The sequence below is a fragment of the Trachypithecus francoisi genome, unplaced genomic scaffold, assembly GCF_009764315.1.
Source record: "Trachypithecus francoisi isolate TF-2019V2 unplaced genomic scaffold, Tfra_2.0 Lachesis_group5, whole genome shotgun sequence".
NCBI lineage: Eukaryota > Metazoa > Chordata > Mammalia > Primates > Cercopithecidae > Trachypithecus > Trachypithecus francoisi.
Window position 1 is genome coordinate 42,006,702 of NW_022681470.1, and position 16,804 is coordinate 42,023,505.

The 16,804-nt window shown below is 35.3% G+C and overlaps 1 protein-coding gene across 3 annotated transcripts in view; it reads right to left on the minus strand.

Moving 5' to 3' along the window:
• TRMT1L (tRNA methyltransferase 1 like) overlaps nucleotides 1-16,804 on the minus strand; it is a 41,463-nt gene that overhangs the window by 23,383 nt on the left and 1,276 nt on the right. For all 3 annotated transcript variants that reach the window (XM_033196729.1, XM_033196727.1, XM_033196726.1), the window contains exons 2-7: nucleotides 12,247-12,357; nucleotides 10,817-10,930; nucleotides 6,440-6,504; nucleotides 4,684-4,813; nucleotides 3,150-3,273; nucleotides 2,603-2,682 (exon numbers count right to left, since the gene is read on the minus strand). In XM_033196729.1, the coding sequence (XP_033052620.1) occupies nucleotides 2,603-2,682; nucleotides 3,150-3,273; nucleotides 4,684-4,813; nucleotides 6,440-6,496 (391 nt within the window). In that variant the 5' untranslated portion in view covers nucleotides 6,497-6,504; nucleotides 10,817-10,930; nucleotides 12,247-12,357. The remainder of the gene's footprint in view (nucleotides 1-2,602; nucleotides 2,683-3,149; nucleotides 3,274-4,683; nucleotides 4,814-6,439; nucleotides 6,505-10,816; nucleotides 10,931-12,246; nucleotides 12,358-16,804) is intronic.

The following is a 16,804-nucleotide window of genomic DNA, read 5'->3' on the forward strand; positions in this document are numbered from 1 at the left end:
AGTGTGGGCAACATAGCAAAACCCTATCTCTACAGAAAAACACAAAAATTAGCTGGGCATGGTGGCGCACGCTTGTGGTCCCTGCTGCTTTCTGGAGGATGAGGTGGGAAGATCACCCGAGCCTAGGAGGTCCAGACTGCAGTGAGCCGAGATGGTGCCAAGACCCTATCTCAAAGCTGAGACCCTATCTCAAAAACAAAACAAAACCAAAAAACCAAATTTGTAAGCAAATGATTAGGAAGAATTTCTAATCATCTAAAAGGAAGACCAAAAGTGCCCCTTTTCACAGTTTTTCCCTATCTACTAAAGTCATAAGGGACATTCATTACAAAATGAGAGATGGCAACACAAGCCCAGCCAACACAGATTATTAAACCCCTTATGTATTGGAAATACTGACCATCTTTTCCATACACGTGTCTCAGAAATGGAAAAATACCATGTGTTATGGACTTCATATATATGTATTTTTCATATTTTCACAACACGCTTGTGAGGTAAGTTCTCACATCCTCATTTTAGGAATGGCAAAACATGCACAATGACTGCTCCAGACCTGATCTAAGTTTACAAAGGCACATTAAAAGAAGAGGCTGGAAATATATTCCTTACATATTAGCTTTAATGACTTCAGATTTATAAAAGAGTAAAGAGGCTGGGTGCGGTGGCTCACGCCTATAATCCCAGCACTTTGGGAGGCTGAGGCAGGTGGATCACCTGAGGTCAGGAGTTTGAGACCAGCTTGGCCAACATGGCGAAGTCCTGTCTCTACTAAAAATACAAAAATCAACCAGGCGTGGTGGTAGGCGCCTGTCATCTCAGCTACTCGGGAAGCTGAGGCAGGAGAAGTGCTTGAACCTGGGAGGCAGAGGTTGCAGCGAGCCAAGATAGATGGCACCACTGCACTCCAGCCTGGGTGACAGAGCGAAACTCTTGTCTCAAAAGAGTAAAGTAAAAGGATATGGTGAAAAATACTGAGAAATAAATTTGGACAAGCAGGTTAGAATCAGATACGGAAGATATTAAATGTAGTCTGAGAACTTTGGACTCTAGGCAATAAAGATGAATGACTTTTTTGATTGGTAAGTAACAATGTGGTGCTTCAGAGGAATAGCTGTTTAGCAGTAACAGGCAAGACAAATTGGAGGAGAGAAATGACTGGAAACAAGGGTACTATTTAGAGGCTACTGAAATAGGCTTGCTATGAAATCATTAAATTGGTGGATATGGAATGGAAAATGTGAGTTATATTGGAAAAGAAAAATTAGAACAGACCTAGTGGCTGAGTAGATATGGGAAGAGTAACAGGAAAACAAGGAGTAAAAACATGATTCAAATTTCAAATCCAAGTGACTTGGGAAATAATCAGAAAAATCACCTCATCACTTTTACCACATTTATACTGACACAGTACTAATGCTGATCATCATGGTGGCGGCAGGAGTCTCCTCTTTCAATAGATGAGCAAACTGAGGCAAAATTTCCTGTGGTCATACAATTATCAAGTGATAAAGCTGGGATTTGAAATCAGGCAGTCTGGTTCTGCAGTCCATGCTTTTAACCACTACTTTTCCCTGAGGAGAGTTTAGGAAGGAGAGCTAACTAATGCTTTCACTCTTTTGGCACAAACTCCCCAAAAGTGTATTCCTATAATCTTTATGAAGAAAGACTTGGTTGGGTACGGAGGCTTCTTAGAAATTTTCTACTGTTTCTATTTTCTTTTGTCTACTATAAAGTCTTTTGAGAAAAATATTCTCAATGTTTAAAATTTCACTTTATTCCACTGTCTAAAGGCTAGGCAGTGATCATCACAACACAAAAAAGAGACACAACCAGACATCAGGTGCTGCCTGATTGCAGTAAACAAGTATTACTGCAAAACAAAAAACAAAACAAAACAAAACAAACAAACAAAAAATTGTATTTGAATCTAATCAAATGGCCAATTTACAAAAATACAGGAGATAGAAGAACACGTTATATGAACCATAACAATACAATCAGGAAAAATCTAGACTGCGGGAAACTCTATAGGTCAAAAGACATGTTAAGTCAACAAATAATTATCACACACACAGAAAATGATAGAAGGAACCATAGATTTAAAAGAGACTTAGACATATCAAACAATTGAAATACAGTTTTTGTCTGCATTCTGATTTGATTTTAAAAACATATTATGAGATAATTGGGCATATCTAAACAATTTATATTAAAGAATTATTCTTAATTTTTTAAAGTATGATAGTATAGTGGTTTTATTTTTTAAAAATCTTTACCTTTTAGAGATTCAACTGAAATACAGATGAAACGATGTATCTGTTATTTGTTTCAAATTAATGAATATCAAAAGACTATGACATGAGGTATGAAGACAATGACAAAACGACTGAGCATGAACCACTAATTTTTGAAGTAAGCGATGGATACACAGGACTCACTTACTATAGTCTTTTATATTTAAAATTTTTCACAATAAAAAATTAAAAATTTTGTCTTGGATCTTTACTTTTTTACATCACTACCCATATACATTTTCTAAGAAAAGATACTGTAAAATCGAATAAATAAAATGTGGTTCTAAAAAAGTGTCCTCACTTACCAGTGGCTCCAAAAGCATCTAGACATTCCAAGGGTTTTCGTTCCTCAGCCAAAGCAGCCAATGTACAGAATATTAGCTGCCTAGAAGGAAATCATAATCTGAAATAACTTTACTTTACCATGCTTCACCATCATAGATTTTATTTCATTTAAGAATAGTGAATTGAAGTGCCTAGTTACTTACAAACTATTTCAAAAGGAGATCTAAAAACATATTCCTAATACTATAAGAACTAAAAATACGTGAAATTAAACTATGAATCCAGTTGGATTCTATTAATAAGTATTTATTTATTTATAAACAAAACTTGCTCACAAAAGTACCAGCTTGTTCAGTAATTATATAAAGTTAGGCCTATTTTATTCTCTAATAAAGACACTGGCTTGGTAGAAAAAAAGAAACAATCCTTCTGTGAAAAATGTTAAGATAGATGATTTTTATTCTGCACCTAGTTCTAAATTTTAACATATTAGAACATAAAGGTTAAGAGAAGGTACATTTACAATAATTTGAAACATCCCATAACCCTATTTTCAATTTAGCTTACCGATTTAGTTTCATTTTGGGATTAAAATAGGAATCTGTTTTCTGAGGTATAGAATAGTTGGGACAAACTTGTACATCCGTGTCTGCCTCTTTTAAAATTTCCTTAGGTGGTTTAGCAGTGGAAGCTAAGACAGAAAAAAGAAAAGATTTCCAGGGCAACACAAAATAATTCCAAACAAAAGATTTCCAAGAAAACACAAAATAATTCTAAACATCTAGAACAATATACATTTTGAAAAATAACTTTATATTATTTTGTGTTAATGCAAACGGTTGGGCAGATGTAAAACAACCAAAACCAAAGAACTGATTCATTCAGCACTCTCTGCAAAAGAGTAACACTCAGTTAAACATCTCATTAATGAAAGTTAATTTACTATCTTGACTGTCTAGCACATCAATACATCTGTATTATGATACCTAAGAAAAATCACCCTAGGAAAGCACAAAATCCTAAAACACCTTTGTGTTTCATCAAACACTACATTGTTTGCTACATATATTTTACTATGGTATAATTGTTAGAAAATGAATATCTCCATATGGCTGCATTCCATTAGCTAGCAAGGCTTACTAAGAATCACTCTATTTCCTGAACATGGGAGACTTCAGAATATTTTCTTATAATGATTTCAAGTCACAAATTACATTGAAATGGCTATAATGAAAAAATGATTTTACATTTAATATGTTAGAATCGTTTTGCTATAAACTGATGAAACACTGATGTGTTTATATGCGTATATGTTTTAAATATTTAAGAAATGAGATATGTGATGTGTCAGAGAGTTGAGATCCTTTATGTTTGGATTTCTTGATAACATTACAGTCAGAATGTTAACTAAATGACAACTATATATTTCTTTCTAAAATGCCAAATAATAGTATCTTTCTCTAGCACTGTGTTACATATCCTTTTCTACCCAGTGAGGAGGTATGTCGCATATCTCACAAGATCAGCCTTTCTCAATTTAGGTTCTGTGAGAAAATCAAGCTTTATAGAAATTAATTCAGTGACTATTTTTTTTGCAGTTCTTAAAGGAATGGTACATAGTGCCATTCTAGACATAGAGAAGTTATTCATTACATATAATACATGCTTTGGGCCATTAGTGCTTAATTTAATTCTTGAGAAGGGCTCTCTAAGTAGTAACAAGCTATTAATAATTTCATGTCACTAATAGTCTTTATTTCACTGTATCTTTTTTCTAGTGTTTTCCAACAATACATACATGACAGTTAAGGGTATAAAAGCTGTCACTGGGAAGACAATTCTATAATCTTTCATTAAAATATCTATAGTCACTTGAGTGTCACTTACTTTTTCTACACCATTTATTAAATATATATGTTGAGAATGTTAAAATGTTTTTGGAGACCTTACAGAAAGAAACCAAAATTTGATGTAATGGACTAGTGAATTAAATCATTTGGTTAAATCAGCATTATTTTATCTGCCTGATGTCTGAAAATAATAACTGGACCATTATTTAAGGATTTACACATTAATATGTTAATGAGATTGCTCAACTTACCTGCAATATAACTAGATTTAGTCTCTCCTTTATTCATATGGCGCCTAACATGTCCTAGCATATCAGTTCTTCTGGTGATTGTTGCTGAACAAATGATACAATGATAATGGGCTCCCATTTTACTGGATATCTATCAAACAGAGTATTTAATTTAAATAAGTTACTAAGACAACGAAATAGAAGTTTGCAAATTTAAGTATATTAGTGTCTTGGATTTAATGGTATAGAAGATATTTTTAATTTTGCCATGTGACTTTGAAAGGATCTTAATTTCCTTACCTGTATTTATATATACATTTAAACCTTACTTTACAATAGGCCAGAAATTTAATTTCCTAGCTTTTCCCATTCATTCCAATCAGAAAATAATTGTATTTTCTATAAGTTGCATTTAAAAATGGCGTAATGTTAGGAGTGGTGTGCTGGTAAATGTTTATTAACTGGCTCTCCAGGAAAATAAAGCCCCGATTTGTAGTATTTGCAGATTTCTGTGGCATAAATACTCTGCCATAGCCAATTTCAAGCTACAACTCTCATAGATTTTAAGTTATCAGTGTAACATCACTGAATGTGAATTTAGGAAGAGATGTGCATTATTATACCATTACAGAGCACTGCCACCCAGCAGACATAATAGATGTAAATAACTGTAAGTGCACAGATAATATTAAAATGCAGCAGAACAATGATAAAGGTGAATATTCATTATCTTTGTTTTTCAATATAACTCATTCATTTTTAGGTTTATATAACTTAATTTTTAATGGTGGCCATACTAAACAACCAGCTTGAAAGATTTCTGAAAATTTGAGCCAGCTCCAGTACCCCATTGAATGTTAAGAGACATACTTAGAAGCGTACTTTTCTAAGTAAAAAATTTCTCACTTCATAATTTCTCCTTTAGCTGAGAACAAAAAGACTGCTTCAATGGCTCTTTCCTAGTTTTGATGCCTTTTACTCTTAGTGCTGCTACCTCCTTTTTACTTGGGACCTTACAGCAAATAGAAAACCGTCAAGCACATTACTCAAGGTTCCTTGTGGTACTGTGATTATCATATTCAAATATGGACTTGGACTAGGTTGATGGACCAGAAACTGTTTTGACTACTACTTACAGAATATTTTCCTTTTTGTCAACACTATACTGCTTTTAGTGACTCAAAATAAAATTTAATAATGAGAACTCATTACGCGAATATGCATTCAGGATAGTGTCACTAAAAAATTTTATAGTTTGTATTTCCCTTAGGTCAAATCTACCCTAAAAATAAAACACATGTATTTTTTAAAAAGTTACTAAGATTTCAGAAAGTTTCTTGATTCTCTAAGATTGAACTTAAAAGGAAGGATTTGGGGAAGATGAATGAAATCAAAACACACTAAGATATTTACTAAATCACAGAAATTGAAGCTTCTATTCCATGACCAAAATTTTAAGAGAAAAAACTACTCTCTAAATTTTCCATTCCAAAATTAGTAAATGAGTTAATTTTCATTTTGAACACAAAGAAGCAATTTATCTGACTTAAACTAAAAATTATAAAATGAGAACTTCAATATAGCAATTTTTTTCATACTGTGACAGTTTCACACTATGATAGTTTTCCTATTATGATAATCTGAAAGGACTCAGACACAGAATTTTAGAGTAAACTACACTGCTGAACATACACATTTTAGTTCCATAGTAAGTAAAAATTACGCTTTCTTTAAAAAGGCCTACATTTAAAAATAAAACAATCTAGTATCTGATCACCTGTTCTCCAATAATGTTTGGTTTCACTGGTCGACAAGGTAAGTGACAGATGCACATCCTGTAACCTAGAATAAAGAACAGCTGGTTATCATATCACTATTCATTAAATATTCAATTATCAAAAATTATAAGCAAGTTTTATAAGAATTGGAACTAACCTTATATTCGTAATGTCATAATTATTCAAATGAGATTGCTTTAGTTTATACAATTGTTATGCATGAGATACATGTGTATGTATACATACTTACGTATATGTAACTATATACACACATACAGAGGGATCCAGGTTTGAATTCTGGTTCCACCATGACTATCTGTTGTATCTTGATTAGTCGTTTAGTGTCTCTGGGACTCAGCTTTATCCTATTCTCTGCCACCTTGACTTTTTCTTAGGCTTCATCTTTGCCTCATGCTATTGATAATTTGCCATTATACAGACCCTTCTTCATCTACGACATGGTACTATCTTGGTTTTCTTCCCACCCTTCTTCATCTTCTTTACAGGTCCTCTTCTTTCTCTCATGCCCTAAAATGTAGATATTCCATAGGCTTGGGTGGCTAAGGGACTTTTTTCTCATCTCCTTGGCAACTTAAGCTCCTTTCACGATTCCAATTAAAGGAATCCCAAATTATAGCTCTAGTTACTAATTCACTCCTAAGAGCCAGATCCCTATTTCCAATTGCCTATTAAGGATATGTAACTGGTTATCTAGTCAGCATCTCAAAACCTACTTGTCAAGACTAAACTGATAATTTATCTTACATCAGGTCTCTTTACTTTTTTTAAACGATAATGCCTTACAGTTGCTCTTAACTCAAAGCCTGTAAGTCATCTCTAATGCCTTTTTTCTTTTTTTCTTTTTTTTTTTTTTTTTGAGACGGAGTCTCGCTCTGTCGCCCGGGCTGGAGCGCAGTGGCCGGATCTCAGCTCACTGCAAGCTCCACCTCCCGGGTTTACGCCATTCTCCTGCCTCAGCCTCCTGAGTAGCTGGGACTACAGGCGCCCACCACCTCGCCCGGCTAGTTTTTTGTATTTCTTAGTAGAGACGGGGTTTCACCGTGTTAGCCAGGATGGTCTCGATCTTCTGACCTCGTGATCCGCCCGTCTCGGCCTCCCAAAGTGCTGGGATTACAGGCTTGAGCCACCGCGCCCGGCCTGCCTTTTTTTCTTATACCTCAGATCAGATCATTTCTTACTTGTATATGCTGAAGTGCTCCAAGATTTAGTTCTGGATGACTTCTTTTTTCCATCAATATGTAGTCTTTTAGTTACTTATCTGATCTTATGGCTTTAAATACCATCTGCCTTCTGGCAACTCCCAAATGCATATCTTTTGCCTCATATTCTTCCTGAACTCCAGATTCATATAACCTATGGGCTACCTGACATCTCCACTTAGATGCATCCCATCCTTTAAATTCCAAAATTTCTGGTTCTGGCCTTCTTTCCCACACTTGATCCTAATGCACTCTTCTGCAGCTCAGTAAAGGCCAACTCCATTTCTCTACTTGCTCAAGTCCCAAACCCAAGCATTCTTGGCTCGTTCTCTCACACCTCACATCCATTCCTTTAGCAGATCTTGTTGTTTCTACCTTCAATTATTTGTCAACTACTTTGAAACCTGCTCACCGAGACAAAAAAATTATCATATCTTCACCATCTACCAGATCAATACCATGTGAAAGAACCCAACAGTCTAATGTACATGAGAGACCCACATCCATAAGTAAAGAAATACCACAAGAAACTATTTAAGAAAAGAGAGTAACTTGGAGGAGGGAGACCAAACCTAAAGGCTAAACAATGACCTAAATGAGGCTGGGGGCGGTGGCTCGTGCCTGTAAACCCGGCACTTTCGGGGGCTCGGGTGGGTGGATCACAAGGTCAGGAGTTTGAGACCAGCTTGACCAACATGGTGAAACCCCGTCTCTACTAAATATACAAAAATTAGCCGGGTGTGGTGACACATGCCCGTAATGCCAGTTACTCAGGAGGCTGAGGCAGGAGAACCGCTTGAACCCGGGAGGCTGAGGTTGCGGTGAGTCGAGATTGCACCACTGCACTCCAGCCTGGGCAACACAGCGAGACTCCATCTCAAAAAAACCCACAAAAAACAAACAAAACACACAATAAAATAAGTAAAGAATATGAAAGAGATCCTTTTAATTGAAATGAGAGCTTTTTTTTTCATAAGAAGTCAGTATGGTTTATCATACATTCTTTTTTTTTTTTTTTTTTTGAGACACAGTCTTGCTCTGTCACCCAGGCTGGAGTGCAGTGGCTGGATCTCAGCTCACTGCAAGCCCCGCCTCCCAGGTTTACGCCATTCTCCTGCCTCAGCCTCCCAAGTAGCTGGGACTACAGGCGCCCGCCACCTCACCCGGCTAGTTTTTTGTATTTTTTAGTAGAGATGGGGTTTTACCGCGTTAGCCAGGATGGTCTCGATCTCCTGACCTCGTGATCTGCCCGTCTCGGCCTCCCAAAGTGCTGGGATTATAGGCTTGAGCCACCGCGCCCGGCCGGTTTATCATACATTCTTATATAGAATTAAACTTAAAAGACAGGATGGCCCCCAAATTAGCTCTAATTCCCCTTTCCCTAAATAACTAGTGATAATCTTTTTAGCAGTACTACTAACGAAATAGTTCCAGCATAGTTCTGACTTCTTTTCTGGGTGTTTCTTACTAGCTGCTTTATCAAGGCTGGTTGACACTCCAACCATACTTTACAATTTCTGTGCTCACATAATCATATACAAATATAAACGTATATATGTTTAAGATTGATACTTACGTTTCTTTTGAGGGTGGGACTTTTTGTTTTATCCAAATGGAATATTATAACATCTTCCGTATATATTGCTGTTTTCATTAGTAGTTGACCATGGAAATACTTCTAAGTTACCTGGTATATATCTAATATACTCATTTCAATGGTTACATAATATTTCATGGTATGTACCATAATTTATTCAATCATCTCTTTTAATTCTAAGTTTTTGTTACTAATATTGCAATGAATATCCTTCTACATTTATCCGTGCCTGTTGATTCTTTTACTTCTTCGTCTTTTTTTTGTTAAGAAACAGAGTCTCACTCTGTTGCCCAGGCTGGAGTACAGTGGCACAATTATGGCACTGCAGACTCAAGTTTCTGGACTCAAGCAACCCTACCACCTGAGCCACTCTAGCAGTTGGGACTACAGCTGTCCAAAATACAGAGTGATGCTCTCAGTGGCAGAAAATTTGGCCAGAAGGATATCATACAGTTTATCACTTCTTCAACCTCTTTGTTCCCAGTAACAACAAACACATCAGCTAGCCACAGAGAGGAAAATTTTAGGGTGAAAAAACAACCACTTATCATGTGCTACAACAATTACTGTGAACTATCTCCTGGGTCAAGAGTAATGACTTCTCCCTAAAGTTAACAAAGACTTTAAGGAGGGGGAGACCCCATACAGCCACTTCGCCTGGTTAATTTTTTTACTTTTTATAGAGACAGGGTCTTACTGTGTTGCTCAGGCTGGTCTTGAACTTACGGCCGCAAGTGATCTTCCTGCCTCAGCCTTGCAAAGTGCTCAGATTACAGGTATGAGCCACTGTGTCCAACCTCAATTCTTTTACTTCTAAGGCACTCCTAGCAGAGGAACTGAGTGGTGGACGGATATGTGTATTTTTTATTTTAAAAGATGTTGTCAGATCTTTCCCCAAAAATGCTATAATAATTCACATAATTCACTTAGGAAGCCCTTTAACTTGAAAAGTTCTCGTTTTCTGTCCTTTGATTTTATTCTTTTCATGATGAGTCATCTTGTTGAACTTATTCCCTCAAATTGTGTCATTTTTATCATTATTATAACTGATATATTTGTTTGTTTCCATTTATCTGAAGTAGAAAATGGCTATGATTTCTGAATTATCTTGTATCCCACCACCATTCTGAATTCTCTTAACTCTAGTAGATTTTTTTAAGCCATCGGCAGAAAAAGAGATATTATCTTGTATTTTCCAATATTCACACAAATTATTTTATTTTCTTGTTTTACTATGTACTATACCTTCCAAAATATGTGTAAAATAAAAGGAAAACTTATTAAAACATTGTTCAAGAAGCAAAATGGACTCCCAGGGCCAGAGTACTCAGTATACAACAGATGCATAATAAATGTTTGCTGAACTAAACTGTGTCATATAGATCTCTACTGCCTATAAAGCTATATGGTGTTTTATTAAATACATTAGAAATGAGGGCATTAAACCCCTCACATTTTAAACTGAAAATATTTGATTATATTCATGATAAAATGCCAAAACTGGTAATAAATGTTGAATTTCATATATATTACTTCTTTGCCAGCACAAAAATACTAACCTTCAAATTCAACTGAGACTTTCCAGTGTAAATTCTGGAGGTGACGACGAAGCTTATGGCTATTACAAGCTCTGAATTTTTCCTTAGGGCACAATGGACAAGCCTGTCTGTTGCCTTAAAAAGAAAAAAGAATCAGTAAACCACAGAATATTCTAGTTATTAATGCCTGGATTCAGCTACAAAGAGGTTAATGGGGTCTCCCCCTCCTACTTCTTAAAGTCTTTGTTAACTTTAGGGAGAAGTCATTACTCTTGACCCAGGAGATAGTTCACAGTAATTGTTGTAGCACATGATAAGTGGTTGTTTTTTCACCCTAAAATTTTCCTCTCTGTGGCTAGCTGATGTGTTTGTTGTTACTGGGAACAAAGAGGTTGAAGATGTGATAAACTGTATGATATCCTTCTGGTCAAATTTTCTGCCACTGAAAGCATCACTCTGTATTTTGGACAGCTGAAAGGACGGCAGTTACACTCCCAAAAGGACAGGAATTGGACAAAGAGCAAAAGTATCTGCTGTGGTATTCCTCTACTAAACTGGCAGCAACAAAAACAGTTAATATGTGGAGTTAGAAAAATGGAAGAAGGAAGTGGAAGGAATAGATGGGATCTGATATAACTGCTGTTCTGAGACTGGGCGCATAGTTACAGTCACCGTATCCATTACTGAATTTACAAGTTCTTCCTTGTTTATTAACATATTTTCAAAAAGATTATGTATCATCAAAATGTCTTAATTAGAAATATAATGTATCTCAAATAAAAACTTTGATAGTATAGATGAAAGAATTAAATTTCAAATTCAGGTTTAAAACAATAAAATATACAGCAAGAATCAATATCAACACATTTAGTAATCTTTTTCTTATCATACCTGTCAGCTCATATTAATAATTTTTAACCCAACAAATATCTTTCACATATAGTGTAATACAGTATATGTACAATTTTTATTTTTACACTGCCTACTTTAGAAAAACCAAGTAGTCAGTGATCTTGAGGATGCAAACCAAGCACTGAGGAGAGTAGAGCAGAAAGAGAGCAGTGTGGGGCACTGATAATGCGGGACTCTCACAAGAGCCCTAAATTGCCTATCTTGGGACTTCATTTACCTGGCAGGATATTAACCTTTTAAGACACTGTTTTTTGGGACGTCTGTTACTTGTAGCCAAATGCAATTCCTAACTTGCTGAATAGACAGCCCTTAGACATCTGTGAAACTGTAATTGTCTTGAGGAGTTGTAAAATAACTTATTTCCATAGCAAATTTGCACATAAGCGGCTGACAATTTCCTAAATAAAAAACTGTATTTTACCACTGTCCTAGTTCAGTAAGAATAAACAAGTCTACTCTTACCAAACTTATTTTCGTGAATGCAAAGATGATAAATTATTAGAAATTAAGGAAAAAAAAAAACTCAAACATGGAAATACCTGCATCAAGATTATCTGAGTCCAATGAGCTGGCAGAGTCAAAATTTCCTTCAGTTACAAAAGCTAACTTCTCTAGATCAGGAAGCTGCCTTTGAATTGAGATGTGTCTCTCTGAAAAAAAAAAAAAATGAGAAGATTATGCTTTGTTTGTATTCTAGTTCCATTTTTATTGATCATGTCATATAGAAGTTTATTTCCTATAACACAGTGTTATGGACCTAGATGGGGAATATTGCCACAACTTGGTTTATAAAATAACAAGTGTGCTTCAGAATGAAAAGTTGGGGGGGAACCCCATTGTATAAATTTAGTTTGAAAATTTTATCTAATTAGTCAAAATAATTCTATGAAAAATGTTTCTCTCCTATACAAAATACTGAAGAAGGAAACGTAAGCCATGTTTTCTATCTTCAAAGAACTTTCAGTCAGGTGGGAAAAGTCAATATGTCAACTTCTATCATATGAGATAGGATGAAATGAACACTAGATGTCATATGATGCAGGCATACAGAAGAAGGAACAATTAATTTTAACAAGTAACTCTGAGAATATCTTTATTGAAGTGCCACTTGACTGAGACTTCAGGTATGAATAGAATTTCAGTAAGTAGAGATTTGCTAACTGGCCTCATAAACTGAAGTAACCTCATGAACAAATGCATGTGGTATAAAACATACAACCATGCCACCCCACCCTTGATTGGAATGTGGTACATTTGGGGGGATAGAGTCAGTAGAAATATGTGCAGCCAAAGATGCAGTACAGACCAAGGAGAGCAGAAATTCCATGCAAGTTAGTTTGAAGTTTATTCTTCAGGTAATGGTAAGTCTCTGCAGGTTTTTGAGGAAGTGAATTATACAATCTGAATGAATTTCAGGAGGTTATCTCACCAGTAACACCAAAGATCAGTCACAGAGAAAATTAGCAATTGGAAGAAACAGAATAAAAAGTTAAAAAAAAAAAAAAAAAAGCAACAGAACTTGGGATATGAGACGTAAAGGTGAAGGATAAAATCAAAGATGATTCTAAGATTTTGAGTTTATGTGGTTGAGAATAATGGTACTATTAAGCAAACAAGATAGAAGAAACTCTTTTGGCAGAAAGGAAGAGGAAAAGAGAAAGGAAAATGTAGTTTTTGACATAGTGTGTTTGATGTACTACTGGAACAGTATTCCAGTAATAATGTACAATAGGCAGCTGGCGATTTGTTTTTGGAGCTCAGGAGGAATTCTGGAGATACAAAATCGTTAAGTAACACGTTAGGTGAAACTATGAGAATAAATAAGAAAGCCTAAGAAAAAAAGTGTGAAAAATAGGAGAAAAAGCCACAACCCAATCTTATCCAGTTGACTGATTTCAAACAACTAGGCTATATAAAATTAATTTTAAAACGTGATTTATATTTTAATTCTAATGCATTTCAGATTTCTCAGTCATTACGTATTTGTCCCACTAATGCATTTTCAGGTTTCTCAAGCATTACACACTCTTCAAATTAAAATGCTTGTAAATTTGGAAATAACATGCATAAGTCTAAAATATGTTTAACACGTTCTGATCGGGGTGGGTAGGGGATACATTTCTCAATGTTGCTGAACCCGCTACTGATTATTATAGATAAATAAAATCTGGTAGTGAGGTATGAGAGATGTAGATATTTATAAGAAAAATTAAGTAGAAGGAATCAGGAAAGTAGATTCAGAAAGAATAAATGGTAAGGGGAGTCAAGATAATGCAGAAGCCAAGGCAGAAGAGTCTATAAACACAAAACGTTCAACAAAGTATCACAAACAGTTGTAGAGATCAAGAAAGCAAGTCTGGAGACCTTTAAGAAAGCAGGTTCAGTGAGGTGTTTTGGAGTAGAAACAATTGGAAGGGGAAAGGAAATACAGAAAATTAGGTTTTTCTTTTTTTGAGAAGTTTGATGGTATAAAAAAGGAAATGAATGAGACTGTAACTTGCTTTTTTTTAAAAGTATGGGGAACCTGAATATATGTGCATTCCAAGGGAAAGGAACAATTACAAAGTGGGGACTGAATATATATTAAGATTAGGAGAAACTGATAGGTAAAGAGCCCAAGGAGACAGGAGATGGTGGGATAAACCACAGGGCCCTCTAACATTATGTTATTAGGTTATACAATTTAAAACTTTGAGACTTTAAAATTCAATTCTTGATATTAGCATCATCTTGCCTACTTCTCTCTGAGCTTCACTATCAGTTCATTTGTTTACCCATTTGTATAATTTGTGTCCTTGTTCACTTTCCCCACAAATAAGCAACAGGAAGACAAGGCTTATTTCTTGCTCATCTTTCTGATGGCCAAGTGCCTAATGCAGTAATTTGCAGATAGGCAGCACTAAAGTTTGTTAAACAAGAAGTTAAAAAAATCGTTAGACTTTTTGGATGTAGTAGCACACTGTGTCAATAATTTTGGAATCCAATTCAGCACCATCAGACATTCCTGCTCAAATTTATTAAAGGGCAATTTTTCATATGATTATTATTTAGAGATAGAGTCTTGCTCTGTCACCCAGCCTCCATGGAATGTAGTGGCTCAATCATAGCTCAGTGCAGCCTCAAACTCCTGGGCTCAAGCAGTACTTCTGCCTCAGCCTCCTGAGTATCTGGGGGTATAGGCTTGTGCCTGGTTATTCACTTTATTTTTAAAGCAGCAACAAACAATATTGGTTAATTTTTTATATTAGATACTGGTCAAAAGAGTTATAATGAGATATAATTTCTATAAACGGGTAAAACTTTTTCATCTTTCATAAAAATCTTTTGCTAGGTCAGACAGTAACATTCCAGAAATGAATCCGTGTGTACAAACTAACCTATCTAACTTGTAACCATAAAGGCTTTCAGTTCCAGAGTTCAAAGATCTGAGTACGTGAAACAAGATAAACAGCAATCAATAAAGACGTGCCTATTGAAATTATTCTATTAAATAACACAAAATAAGAGAAAGGAGTTTAAGTTAGAAAACTAAAAATCCTGCGGTCCACTACCAAAGAAACTCTTGGAGATCTAAAAAGTCATGATATGCCTATAAACATCTCTGAAATCACCTTCTGGTTTAAGACAATATGTATCAGACAATCTGTATGCAAAATACTCAATCTGCTTTTTGTAACACACTATTAATCCAGAAGTCAACAGGCAAACCTCTTGTTAAATTAGATGTCTCCAAGATGCGAGGAGGGTCTTTTACAACTTCTTCTATTACTTTTTCCTCAATTTTCAATTCTATTTCGGATAGGTTACCTTCATCTTACCTAGTTATGACTGATTTCAAAGGACTAATTAGACCAACTAAAAATAATTTTTTAAAATGTGATTAATATATGTATTAGTTCTAATGCATTTCAGACTTCTCAATCATTACATATTTGTCCTACTAATGCATTTTCAGTTTCCCATACGGTATGCATTCCTCAAATTACATATTTGTAAATTTTGGAATATATAGGTAAGTCTTTACTATGTTTAATATATTTTTGATGGTGGGGAGGTGGAGAATGCATGCATTTCCTAAAGCTGCTGAACCACTTCTGACTCATATAAACAAATACAACCTGGAAGTGAGGTAGGAGGCTACTTTGGAGACTAGAACCCCCTCAGCTCCCCATACCTCCCCTATCCCTACCCACTGTAGTTGAAGAAACAACTGGCCTTATTTTGTACCTACAAGCTCTGATCTTATATTATGAGAAGGGGCTTACCTGAAGCATCCTGGCTTTGTCTTTCCTGTGATTAGCCCTACTCTGAAATCTATAACAATTTGTATGTTGTTTGAAAACTGCAAAATAATCCTATCTATATCCAATGTTTTATAAATATTAAACTCAAAACTGGCCTAGAAGTAGGAAAAATAATGAATTAAAGATTATTTTAAATTCCAATTCAGAAAGCACATAAAGGTCAATTTATGACCACAAACTAAATGTTAAAATAACTTACATTGTCTTTCTTAGACCTTACATTTTAAAATGTTAGAAGATCCTTAAGAAAGTGTTACTCATCAATCTTTTAAATTCCTATATGGTCCAATAAACCACCACTTAGAAAACATGCAGGCACATTAAGAAGCACAATAATATGGGCCATTAATTCTCAACAGTCTATTTCTGATGGAATGGAGTACAAAACTCAATTGGTATTTATGTATGGGTGAAAACGTCCATAAATTTAGTCCATTCTTTCCTAAACTACTACTCAGCCTCAAAATCTCTTCGGAAGCAAGCTGCCCATAGGGGGAAAAAAACTGAAATGAGAAAAACTCATCTCCTTGTGTATGTCGAAGCAGAAAAGCTAGTTGACAGTAATGGTTTATAAATGTTGGCAGCTAGGATCTACTACCGTAAACAGGTTGCCTCGGTTACTATGTCACATTTGAAAGAACTTACTTAACCACGGTAGACTGGACTGTGGGAAACTACCAAATTATGTGTAACTTCCTATTTTTGTACCTTAAAAAGATTCCCTTTTACGAAAAAGCCCTTAACCTCATTATTTCCTTCTATCTGCAGCATTCCTGCCCTTCGCATATCCCTC